Genomic DNA, 13,260 nt, shown 5'->3' on the forward strand with positions numbered 1-13,260 from the left:
TTTTCGATGCCCTTGTTCTTGCTATCGCCATGTGTGACCTGTCGTACCCAGAGTTCTGCTTTTCCTCCCCCCCCCCCCAACTATTCCCTGAACCTCCCCCCGTGTCTGTCTGCCCCTTCGTCCTGCTATGTCCGGCTCCACCTCGCTCCGTGTGTCCACCGCCTCAACTTTTCACCTCCTGGCTCTTGCTTGGGGTTAGTTGTCCCTTCGGCCCCTCGGTTGGTTTGGGGGCACCTTCTTTGCGTCCGTGATGTTTGCGGTGGGGGCGGTTTTGCTGGCTTGGTGGCTTATTTTCAGGCTAAATGTGCCACAACCCTAACTTCCAGGAGGAGAGCCACCTTTCCTGTGACTGCTCAGCACATCTCCGCCACCGGAAGTGGCCCAGCCCCACTATGGATCCCAGAATCAATACCTGTCTTGCTAGTGTGCATATCTACCGGGAGCTCTATGACTTGAAAGTTTGTCATGACGTGGAGATGCCGGCGTTGGACTGAGCTGGGAACAGTAAGAAGTCTTACAACACCAGGTTAAAATCCAACAGGTTTATTTGGAATCACTAGCTTTCGGAGCGTATCTCCTTCATCAGGCGAGTCATTCCATTTTCCCCCTCCCCATCCTTATTCATCCCTCAGACTGGAAGATAAGCGAGTAAAGAGCAGAAAATGGGGACAAAACCCTTACCTCCTCAGTAAAGGCCATCAAAATCGCAAAGCTAGACAAGTGATCGCATTGACATGTTGTGTGGGTGTCATTGGAATCCAGCAGCTCACAACCTCTTGAAGACCAGTGACTCCCTTTCCTTGTGTGACTCCAGTAGGCACACAGCAGTTTCCCAACAGCTGTAGGGCCCTGTAGAAAAGCAGGTCAGCCTGTTAGCTGTCAGTCTGGCTCTGTGGTTTAAGGAGCATATCAACTGTTCAAAGGCTATTCGAACCCACAATGTACTGCTGAAATCACTGCTCTCACTGTTAGAGAACAACAGCCCCCCCCCCCAACAAAGGACAAATATTAAGGTGGCTCAATGGATACGCACGCTTGTCTGAGCTAGAGGTTTGCTTCCAAATTCCACTCCAGAAACCTAAGCATGTAATTAGGCATGCTCAACTGTGGGGGTTCTGAACTCTCCAGGATTCCCTCTTTTGCGTTAAGCATTCAATTGCAACAGTCTAGTCGCTGTAATGTAGGAAATGTGGCAGCCAATTTATCATAGAACCATAGAATTGCTACAGTGTAGAAGGAGGCCATTCGGCCCGCCGAGCCTGCACTGACCCTCTGAAAGAACACCCTCCCGGTTGGCACTGTCAGCGAGCCAGAGGGGCAATGGCAGGGGACATGACGATGATAAGGGTGGGTGCGAGATTGTTGGTGATGATTAATGATGGGTGGAGGTGGTCGGTGTCGTGTTGATCACCCTGGGGTAACACGGACTGCAACCGGATGCAGTTGTATTTGAAAGTAGACTCCAAACTTTGGTGTTGGTTCAATACGCTTTATTGAACTTGTTAAGCAGTGCACACAGTTTGCTGTGGGTTTGACACTCTACTAATCTAAGCGTGCTTACTATAACTAACTAGACCAGACTAGCTCTGAGCCACGTGTAGAAGGTGCCAACTGATATATACACCCTGACTGTCACTACAGTTGTCACCAGTGGAAAGAGGCAGGGCGTTGATGCCTCGTGTGTTTTATAGTGGGAGACCACCCTCTAGTATTCTGCCTGGTGATTGGTTGTGTTCTGTCCTGTGTGTCGATTGGCTGTACTGAGTGTCTGTCACTGCATGTCTGTATCTCGTTATGTGCATATCATGAACGTGGGGGGGGTGAAAGTTGGTGATGATTGATGGGAGTGGTGGGTGGGGGAGGGGAGGTTGCCTGCGAGGATGGATGGACGGGGGGGGGGGGGGGTGTTGGTCGCAATGTCTGTTGGGGGGGTGCGGTGAGGAGGTAGGGGTGGGTGCCTGTCTCTTAACTTCTTAAAGGGCGCCACAATCTCTGTGGAGCGGGTCTTGTCGGCATCTTTAGGCCCTGCCCCTCAAGAATGACGGTGCAAACCCCCTCCCCCCCACCTTTGACAGTGTCAGAAGATCTGGAGAGAAACCTGGCTAATTCCCGGGGGGGAAACATGCTGGGCTTCAGCCAGAAACTGACCCTTTGCCATTTTCCCCAGAAAGTTCTGCCTGAGACCACAGTTGGAGTAACATGAGCAGGGCGCAGCGTCTAATCAAGAAGGCTAATGGAATGCTGCCCTTTATTATGAGAGGATTTGAAGATAAAAGCAAGGATGTTATGCTTCAGATCGGCAGGGCAGCGGTGAGACCATATCTCGAACACTGTGCACAGTTTCCATCTCCTTATTTAAGGATGTAAATGTGTTGGAGGTGATTCAGAGGAGGCTTACTGGATTGATACCTGGAATGAGCAGGTTGTCTTATGAGGATAGGGTAGAATGGCCGGGCCTGTTTCTATTGGAGTTTAGAAATGTGAGGGGTAACTTGACTGTGTTGTGTTCTGCATCTTCACGTAGCATAAGCTGCTTCCTTGATGTACGCTCTGACAAAGGAAGGTCCAGACTTGGAGATAGGTTTAACACATTTATTGAACAGTTAACAATTCTCCTAGTTGGGTTCGACTCTCTTGACCAGGTAGATGTGGAAATGATGTTCTCTCTTGTGTGTGAGTCCAGAGCTAGGCGGTTTCTCCCATTGGGATACAGATGAGGAGACTGTTTTTTTCTCTGCGTTTCTCTCTGCCTCAGAAGGCGGCGGAGGTCGAGGGTCACTGAATATTTTTTTTAAAATTTAGAGTACCCAATTAATTCTATCCAATTAAGGGGCAATTTAGCGTGGCCAATCCACCTAACCTGCACATCTTTGGGTTGTGGGGGCGAAACCCACGCAAACACAGGGAGAATGTGCAAACTCCACACGGACAGTGACCCAGAGCCGGGATCGAACCTGGGACCTCGGCGCCGTGAGGCATCAGGGCTAACCCACTGCGCCATCGTGCTGCCCTATCACTGAGGTGGACGTAGATAGACTTTTGCTGGGCAAGGGGATCAAAGGTTATCGGGGGTAGATGGGAAAACGACGCAAACAGATCAGCCAAGATCTTATTGAATGGCAGAGCCGGCTCAAGGGGCCGAATGGCCTGCTTCTGCTCCTATATATGTTCGTATCTCATCCGAAACGCAACAGTTCAGACAGTGCAGCACTCCCTCTGTAATGCACGGAAGTGTCTGCCTAGGTTTGGTGCTCATGGTATCCGGAGGCCCCGTAACATTTCCCTGACCCCTTGAGAGAGAAAGCTGGGGTCTCAGTTCATTGGCATTGGCTTCATCTGAATAATGACATCTCCCTACGATGGGCAATTTCCCACTGGTCTGTCCTCTTAAAATAGGATGAATGCATCTAATTCAGCGAAGCCATTTGAAGCTCACAATTTTCTGGCTTTTATGCAAGCAAGCTGCAAATTGAGACAAATTGGAAATCATAGAATTTACAGTGCAGAAGGAGGCCATTCGGCCCATCGAGTCTGCACCGGCTCTTGGAAAGAGCACCCTACCCAAGTTCAACACCTCCATCCTATCCCAATAACCCAATAACCCCACCAAACACTAAGGGCAATTTTGGACACTAAGGGCAATTTATCATGGCCAATCCACCTAACCCGCACATCTTTGGACTGTGGGAGGAAACCGGAGCACCCGGAGGAAACCCACGCACACACAGGGAATTTGTGCAGACTCCGCACAGACAGTGACCCAAGCCGGAATCGAACCTGGGACCCTGGAGCTGTGAAGCCATTGTGCTATCCACAATGCTACCATGCTGCCCTTTGAAACAGGAGAGGTAAATATTTTGGTAAAGAATAATTTTGCTCAAGAGTCCTGCCCGTTTCCCTCAGATAAGCACCACATCTTCACCTTCTCAACTTGTCCCTCAATACCTCCTCTCGAGAACCATACTCAATCACGCTGTTTTGAAGGTAAGTGCTTTTACAGGTAACACTTAGTCCATGTGACCTCGTGGACTGGTTCTGACCGCCTGTGGGGGTGGGAGAGGCATTTCCCAGGGTATTTTTTCCCCTAATTGATCCAGAGTTTCTCCACGATTTATCCATCAAAATAAACTGGATGTTGGGTTTGGGTGGGTCGGGGCAGTTTAGGCCAATTAGCCTTACATCTGTCATAAGGACAAATGTTAGACGCCATTATTAAAGATGTTTGCCTGGATTCTCCGCTGTTGGGATTCTCCATTACGCCGGCAGCACACCCATGTCCGGGGATTTCCCGACAGCGTGGGACTGCCCACAATGGGAAAACCCATTGGCTGGCTGGCGGGACGGAGAATCCCGCTGTGGGCGGGGGCGGGCCACACCAGAAAACTGGGTTCTTTCAAGGAGTCATGTGCGCTGTGGATAAAGGGAAACTGGCTGATATGCTGTACCTAGATTTCCAGAAGACATTTGATATGGTACCACATCAAAGGTTATGGCAGAAAATAAAAATTCAGCGTAGGGTGTAACGTATTGCCATGGTTGGAAGATTGGCTAGCTAACAGGAAACAGAGAGTATGTATAAATGAGTCTCCTTCTGGTTGGAAGTTGGGTGTCACAGGGATCAGTGGGGGACCTCAACTTTTTACAATTTATATAAATAACTTGGACGAAGGGACTGAAGGTATTGTTGTGAAATTTGCTGGCGACACAATAACAGGTGGAAAGTAAGTTGCGAAGAGGACATAAAGAGGCTACAAAGGGACTAAGATAGGTCAAGTGAGTAGGCAAAGATCTAGCCAGTGGAGTATAATGTGGGAAAATATGAAATGGTCCATTTTGGCAGAATGAATAAAGAAGCATATTATCAGAGCTGTGAGATGCAGAGGGATCTGGGTGTCCTAGTGCATGGATCACAAAAAGCTAGCATGACGATACAAGTAATTAGGAAAATAAATCAAATTATATATTTTATTGCGAGGAATTTAATGCACAATAAGGGGGTTATGCTTCAGTTTTATAGGGCATTGGTGAGACCACATCTGGAATATTGGGTACAGTGTTAGTCTCCTTATTTAAGGAAAGGTGTAAATGCGTTAGAAGCAGATCAGAGAAGGTTTACCACACTAACATCAGGAATGGGCGGGTTGTCTTATGAGGAAAGGTTGGAGAGGATGGGCTTGTATCTACTGGAGTTTAGAAGAGTAAGAGGCGTCTTGATCAAAACCTTTAAGATCCTGAGCGGGTATGAACAGGGTGGATGTGGAAAGGATGTTTCCTCTTGTGGGAGAATCTAGAACTAAGGGGTCACTGTTTAAAAATAAGGGGGTAGCTCATTTAAGAAAGACAAGGAGAATTTTTTTTCTCTCTGAGAGTTGTGAGTCTCTGGAACTCTCTTGCTCAAAAGGCAGTGGAAGCAGAATCTTAGAATAATTTTAGTACAGAACCTGATAGATTCTTGATTAACGAGGGGGTGAAAGGTTGTCGAGTGTCGGCAGGAACGTGGAGTTGAGGTTACAATCAGATCAGCCACGATCTTATTGAATGGCAGAGCAAGCTCGAGGGGCCGAGTGGCCTTCACCTGTTCCTAATTTGTGAGTTTATTTACCTCCCTGAACACCTTTCCTTAAATAAGGAGACCAAAACTGCACACAATACTGCAGATGTGATCTCACCAATGCCCTTTCTATTTCCCCCCAGCTCATCTACTCCTGAAATCCTTATTAATGGGCCGTACGGTAGCGCAGTGGTTATCACTGTTGCTTCGCAGCGCCATGGTCCCAGGTTCGATTCCCGTCTTGGGTGACTGTCTGTGTGGAGTCTGCACGTTCTCCCCGTGTCTGCGTGGGTTTCATCCGGGTGCTCCGGTTTCCTCAACAGTCCAAAGACGTGCAGCTTAGGTGGATTGGTCATGATCAATTGGCCCTTAGTGTCCAAAAAGGTTAGGTGGGGTTACTGAGTTACGGGGATGGGGTGGGGGTGTGGGCTTGGGTAGGGTGCTCATTCTGAGGGCTAGTGCAGAATCGATGGGCTGGATGGCCTCCTTCTGCACTGTAAATTCTATGATTCTATGATTTTGTTACTTTAATTATGACTATTCCAACACTGCGCTGACCCCCATTCTCCATAAACATGAATTCAAGCAAAATTCCTGACCATCGAACCAAGATTTTTTTGTCTTCGGGATAAAGGATATCTTTGACCAAGAATTTGGATCCCTTTCCGAATATCTCTTTCTGTGGCTTGGGTGCAAATTTTATGTGTCGATGTTCTGGAAAGTTCCTTGGGATATTTACCCATAATCACAATGCTACATAACTAAAGATTCTTGTGGCTGCAATCTCAAAATGGTCATATTAACTGTACAAACCTGTTTATGTTTCAGAATGAAGCTCACAGCCAAGGGAGGTTTGTAGTTGCCTGAAGATCCTAAAGCTGCTGAAATGACCCTTGACCACAACTGAACATCTTCATATTTCTGGCTGGTTTCCTGGTTTTCGTAGTGTGCTCCACGCAGGATGGCTTCCATGTTTTCGTACACAATGAAGGCAATAGCAACAGAACCTGGCACCAAGGAGAGTCACAGGGGTCAGCAACACTAGAAATACAGATGCGTTCGAGGAACAGATGGGCACCGTCCATGGCAGCATCTCAACAAAGGCTCCTTCGACAGCACCTCCCAAACCCTCGCCCCCTGCCACCTAGGAGGGCAAGAGCAGGGGTTGTAAGAGAACACCATCCCCTGCAAGTTCCCCTCTGAGCCCCACATGATCCTGACTTGGAAATATATTACCATTCCTTCATCACTGCTGCTTCAAAATCCTGGAATTCCCCAGGTAACAGCACTGTGGGTGTACCCGCACCATGCGGACACCAGTGAGTCAAGAAGAAGATCCACCGCCACCTTCTGAAGGGCAGATAGGCACGGGCAATTAATGCCAGCCACACCAGTTACACCCATAATCAGAGGAATGAATAAAAACTATACAGGTTGAGTATTCCTTATTCGAAATTTGAAAAGCTCTGGAATCCGCATTTTTTTTGGAGCGCCGACCTGACTTCACGAGGGCAGAATTCCACAAGGCTCAGGGAAGGTTCCCAGGGGATGCGCAGGTCCCAACGCGCCCCAGACAGTTACTGATAAAAATATTGGATAGAACTATCGGTAGGCCATATGCATCTGTAAATAGTAAAGGAAATATAAATGAATTTCGTGCTTCGACTAGCTGGATGAGCTACCGCATTATATAATTTATAATAATAATCTTTACTGTCCCAAGTAGGCTTACGTTAACACTGCAATGACATTACTGTGAAAATCCCCTCGTCGCCACATTCTGGCACCTGTTCGGGTACACAGAGGGAGAATTCAGAATGTCCAAATTACCTAACAGCATGTCTTTCGGGACTTGTGGGAGGAAACCGGAGCACCGGGAGGAAACCCACGTGGATACGGGGAGAACTCGCAGAGTCCACACAGACAGTGACCCAAGCTGGGAATTGAACTGGGACCCTGGCGCTGTGAAGCAACAATGCCACAGTGTTACCCACTGTGCTACCGTGCTGCCCCGCAGAGGGCAATTAAAAGTCAATTGTATTTCTGTGTGTCTGGAGATCCCCAGAGCATTAGTCTGGTCCTGAGGATTACTAGGCTAGTAACTACATCACTACACCATCATGTCCCTTAGTCCTGGGTCGTGGGGAGAGAAAGGTAGAGTGGGATTATTTTTATACACAATGGTTTCATATACAAATGACACCTGCCTGTGCTATAAACCTCCATGCTAACATGGTTGGGTTATATTTCGAGATGGTTAAAGGAAGGCAAGATTGTAGGATTCAGTTTACCGGTGAAACGTCAGCAACATATATAACGTTGAAAAAAACTTCATGAAATGAAAATCGCTTATTGTCACAAGTAGGCTTCAAATGAAGTTACTGTGAAAAGCCCCTAGTCGCCACATTCCGGCACCTGTTTGGAGAGGCTGGTACGGGAATTGAACCGTGCTGCTGGCCTGCCTTGGTCTGCTTTAAAAGCCAGCTATTTAGCCCAGTGTGCTAAACCAACCTCATTGAGCACCCCAACGCTGATGTCCTTGGGAGAAGGATTGAAAAGAAATGAGCCAGATTGCTCTTGACTCATCCAGTGTGTGCGTTGATGGAAATGTGGCACAGGAAAGTGAGGCCAGCACCAGGCAGCCCATTTGATTGACACCCCCTTCCACAGACACCCACTCCCTCCACCATCGATGCACAGTGGCAGCCAGGTGTACCTGGAACTGCAGGAACTCACCAAGCAATACCTTCCAAACCATCTAGAAGGCCAAGGGCAGCAGATGCCGGGGCGTGCTGTTCCTTCACTGTCGCTGGGTCTCCCTCCCTAACAGCAGAGTGGGTGTACCTACACCACATGGATTGCAGCGGGTTCAAGAAACCAGCTCACCACCACCCCCTCAAAGATAATTAGGGATGCTGGCCCAGACATCGAAGCCCACATCCCACAAAAATGAATTTTTAAAAAAAGTTGAATTGTCCACCAATCGTCCAACGGAGAGTGGCTTCATGGAAAAAGTCCCGCAATGGCTGCTGGTGAAAGCCAACCCAAAGCTGGAGACAGATGTTGGGACAAAATACAGAAAAGCAAAACGAATTTACCCGTCATTTTGGAGCTAGTGGCTGCTGTCCAGGAAATTTCCATTGTGTTGCCCTTGACTTCCAATCTCACTTTATCATCTGTGGAAATGCTGGTCACATTAATAACTTGCAGCTGGAGAGCTAAGGGGGAAACAAAAGAGCAAGAAGATGGATTTGGGGGAAATGAAAGTCACCCAGATTCTCTCGTCTCCTGAATATCAGCCTTTTCTAATCTCCCATTAGAGCTTCAACTTTGATCCGACTTCACGTGTCTCCCATCATTGGTGTACTGATGATTTCAACGGGAATGGTGAATAAAAATAGGGAAGTCTTCCTAAAAGTATACGATGCATTGATTAGACCACACCTGGAATGCTGGTAACTGTTTTTCTCCCTTTATCTAAGGAAAGACATACTGGCATTGGAGGCAGTCCAGAGAAGGTTCAATAGGTCGATCCTGGGTATGGAGGGATTTTCTTATGACGAGAGGTTGAGTACAAACAAAGAATAAAGAACAAAGAAAATTACAGCACAGGAACAGGCCCTCCGGCCCTCCCAGCCTGCGCCGATCCACATCCTTTATCTAAACCTGTCCCCTATTTTCCAAGGTCTACTTCCCTCTGTTCCACGCCCGTTCATATATCTGTCTATATGCCTCTTAAATGATGCTATCGTGCCCGCCTCTATCACCTCTGCTGGTAAAGGGTTCCAGGCACCCACCACCCTCTGAGTAAAAAACTTTCCACGTACATCTCCCTTAAACTTTCCGCCTCTCACCTTGAAATCGTGACCCCTTGTAACTGACACCCCTACTCTTGGGAAAAGCTTGTTGCTATCCACCCTGTCCATACCTCTCATAATTTTGTAGACCTCAATCAGGTTCCCCCTCAACCTCCGTCTTTCCAACGAAAACAATCCTAATCTACTCAACCTTTCTTCATAGCTAGCACCCTCCATACCAGGCAACATCCTGGTGAACCTCCTCTGCACCCTCACCAAAGCATCCACATCCTTCTGATAATGTGGCGACCAGAACTGCACGCAGTATTCCAAATGTGGCCGAACCAAAGTCCTATACAACTGTAACATGACCTGCCAACTCTTGTACTCAATACCCCGTCCAATGAAGGCAAGCATGCTGTATGCCTTCTTGACCACTCTATCAACCTGCGTTGCCACCTTCAGGGTACAATGGACCTGAACTCCCAGATCTCTCTATACATCAATTTCCCCAAGACCCTTCCATTGACCATATAGTCCGCTCTTGAATTTGATCTTCCAAAATGCATAACCTCGCATTTGCCTGGATTGAACTCCGTCTGCCATTTCTCTGCCCAGCTCTCCAATCTATCTATATTTTGTTGTATTCTCTGACAGTCTTCCTCGCTATCTGCAACTCCACCAATCTTAGTATCATCTGCAAAGTAGGATGGGCCTGTACTCATTGGAGTTTAGAATGAGAGAGGTGACCTTAGTGAGACGTTTAAGATTCTCAGGGGGCTCAACAGGGTCGATGCTGAGAGGTTGTTTCCCCTTGTGGGAGAGTCTAGGACCAGAGGGCATAACCTTAGAGTAAAAGGTCACCCATTTCAGACAGAGATGAGGAGGAATTTCTTGAGGGTCGTAAATTATGGAATAAACTGTGGAATTATTTACCTCAGAGAAGTTGGGTGGTTAAGTTTGTTCAAGGCTGAGATAGATTTTTAATCAGTGAAGAAATCAAGGGTTTTGGGGATAAGGCAGGAAAGTGGAGTTGAAGATTAGTCATGATCTCATTCAATGGCGGAGCAGGCTCGATGGGCTGAATGGCCGACTTCTGTTCCTATGTCTTATGGTCATATGCCTTTTACTGGGTTGAATAGGAAAATGATTTCTGAAAGAGCGAGAAAGGACACTTTCTCTCCCTGTGTGCTGTTGCAGCTGTCGTTCCAGAGCCCCCTTTCTGATTTGTCCGACCAAGTCCCGAGCTCCGAGTCTACTTGCTGCATTTTCCATGCCCCTTGTTGAAACTCCAAATTGCACCCAATGTGCAGACAGACTCACCACCGTACAGCTAACCAAGAGGCTACTAGCTCGCGAAGGAGAAAGCCATTGAGCACAAAGGCTAACAAGAATGACACCTGTTTCAAGTGACTGACGTTTGCCGCTATTTGTTAGCCAGAGAAACACAGACCATTCACCCACCGTGCCTCTACTGTCTCTCTGGAAGAGCCATGCAATTAGTCCCAATCCACTGCCCATTCCCCATAGCCTTGCACGTTTTATTTCCGAGTACATGTCCAATTCACTTAGAAAAAGCTGAATCAGCTTCTGCCACTCTTTCGGGTCCAACGTTAACTCGGGCTTGTCTGAGGGCTAATTGGTCTTTCTTCTCTCTTGTGCATCGTGACTCCCAGGCTGCTGTGTATTTACCCATTGCTTTGCTTCTGATGCTTTTCGGTTCTTGACCTGCTGAGTTTAGGGCAGCCTTGGTGGCCGCTCTCTCCACACCCTGCAGAATCTGGGAGGCTGAGGTTAGCCGCGCCTCCTGTCCCATTTCCTTCAGCAGCGACTCATCCGTGAGCAGCTTCGTCCTTGGCAAAACAGCATTCTGCAGGACAAAGATAACATTCAGAAGTGATGTCAGATGGCGGCCACCCTCTGCTCCCTCAGGCGGGCTGTCACGATCCTGTGACTTTAGTTCAAAGAAGAGCGGGGGAGTTCTCCCCAATGCCTCGGCCTATATTTAACCTTCATGCAACACCACTGAGACTGGATTACCTGGTCATTCTCACATTGCTGTTTGTGGGATTCTGCTGTGCACAAATTGATTGCTGCGTTTCCTACATTACAAAAGTCCTTGATTGGCCATATGGCTCTTTGGGAATGTCCTGAGGCCAGTAAAGGTGCTACTAAAATGCAAGCTTTTCTGGGTGGATTCAAACATCAGGATATGTTTCAAGGGGTTGGTTCGCCAATGTGTAAATGTGTTGTGTGGTGCTGTGCTGTATGGACCGAGGGGCCCTTGGGTCTCTGATCTCAGTCTGGGATATTGGTGAGCGTGCTACAGTTAGCTCCTTATCATCCCAAGATCAGGGATGGCGGACACACAGCTCCTGATCACTCTCGTCACTGGAAGGACATCCCTTCGATGTTTGGCACAGCAAAGAAATAGGTTTTATCGCCCATCAAATGTATATCTCCAATAAGCGAGATAGGTCAACCCCAAACTTTGGGGCTTTGAGTCAGGACCCCGACATTGGTGTCAAATGTGGGTCCCACCCTCAGACTGGGCAGAATCTCCCAGCCTCGTCGTGTGGCAGGCAGGGAAGGTTTATGGGCCAGAAAATGCTGCGAACCATTCAAAACCCCACTGACTTTGGCCGGATTGTAAAATCTCACTGGCAGGAGGGTCCGTAAATCTCCGCTCGTTGTGACAGGGACCCTTGTCCGACATGGATTTGGGCCTAGCTCGTCAATTAGTGACCAGAGGGCGCGCTCGGCGTCCAATTGAGGATGGGGCAGGTGGGCTTTCAAAGCTGGAGCAAAGGGAAATCTGCAGACTGCAATTGCAGCGAAGGGGGAAGAGAGAGAGGGCACCTCCATCTTGAGGCACCCACCCAGCAGCTTTCATAAAGCTGAAATGAAAAAAAGCCACATCTAACGGGCCCCAATTGTGGAGGAGAAAAGCCATTCACACTTCAGGCTGTGGCTCTAGCTGTGGCTAGGTAGACCTGGGGGCCGGGGGGTTGGGGGGGGGGGGTGCTGAGTGATGAGTGGCGAGGGCCTCAAAATCATCCTAGAGTGCTGTTCACCCAGTTCCCCGAAGCAAACCTAATAAAATCAAGTACATGAAGAGCTCAAAATTCTGAACTTGGTGGACCGAGTCAAAGGACGATGGATCCCTCCTCACCTCTGCTGTTGATCCGTTGGTAGGTTTTTGGCACAGCTCATCGAGCAGCCAATTGGCGTTCGTCATCAGAGAACACAAAAATTCCACCGGTGCAGCTGGCTACGAAAAGAGAAGACAGAAAGTTTTAGTTTAACCATGCCAAGTTTTGAATGATTGCCTATGAGAAGATGTGCTGCTTGCTAGCGCCCTCTATGGTTAGCTGACAGCTGTACATCGAAAAAGATGTTCAGTTATGCTGGTATCATCATTGCATGAATGTTTCCTGCTCACCCTCGCCAAGTTCGCGACTTCAAGGTGCACATGGTGCATTTGTGTGAAAAGCATTATTTTTATAACACTGGCGCTATTAATAGCAGTCTGACTGACAACCCAGAGTGTAGAGTTTGAATACCCAGCAGGATGAAACAGTTTGGGCCCATGTTCTTATTTCTTCGGTTTTACATATTTTTTCCAACTGGCCAGTCAGGGGCTCTCTGATCCCTGGTCTCAGTCATGATGGTGATAAAAAGTCGGGTGAATTGTCCCAAACAATTGGTCAGAAATGTCAACCTGAGCTCCTGCTCCTTATCGCCATCCGCTGGCCCTGCTGTTAAACGTCACGCGCAGGGGAGGTCAGGGTGGTGCTCAGACACAGCGAGCCCCCCTCGACTGACAAGTCAACTGTGGCACTCGGTGCCCAAGCTCATGGTTGAGCAATGGTTAGTTTGGCGACCAGTGACTCCAGCCGAGCAAAGGGGTGG

The 13,260-nt window shown here is 48.2% G+C and overlaps 1 protein-coding gene across 4 annotated transcripts in view; it reads right to left on the reverse strand.

Moving 5' to 3' along the window:
- The window catches only part of LOC119957240 (adhesion G protein-coupled receptor E3-like), a 55,610-nt gene that overhangs the window by 16,953 nt on the left and 25,397 nt on the right, over window positions 1–13,260 (reverse strand). For all 4 annotated transcript variants that reach the window (XR_005458768.1, XM_038785082.1, XM_038785083.1 and 1 more), the window contains exons 6-10: window positions 12,521–12,619; window positions 11,041–11,218; window positions 8,650–8,769; window positions 6,365–6,558; window positions 682–849 (exon numbers count right to left, since the gene is read on the reverse strand). Coding sequence is in view for 3 of the 4 variants with exons in the window: in XM_038785082.1 (XP_038641010.1) it covers window positions 682–849; window positions 6,365–6,558; window positions 8,650–8,769; window positions 11,041–11,218; window positions 12,521–12,619 (759 nt within the window). In the remaining variant the exon portion in view is untranslated. The remainder of the gene's footprint in view (window positions 1–681; window positions 850–6,364; window positions 6,559–8,649; window positions 8,770–11,040; window positions 11,219–12,520; window positions 12,620–13,260) is intronic.

The sequence above is a fragment of the Scyliorhinus canicula genome, chromosome 25, assembly GCF_902713615.1.
Source record: "Scyliorhinus canicula chromosome 25, sScyCan1.1, whole genome shotgun sequence".
NCBI classification, from domain to species: domain Eukaryota; kingdom Metazoa; phylum Chordata; class Chondrichthyes; order Carcharhiniformes; family Scyliorhinidae; genus Scyliorhinus; species Scyliorhinus canicula.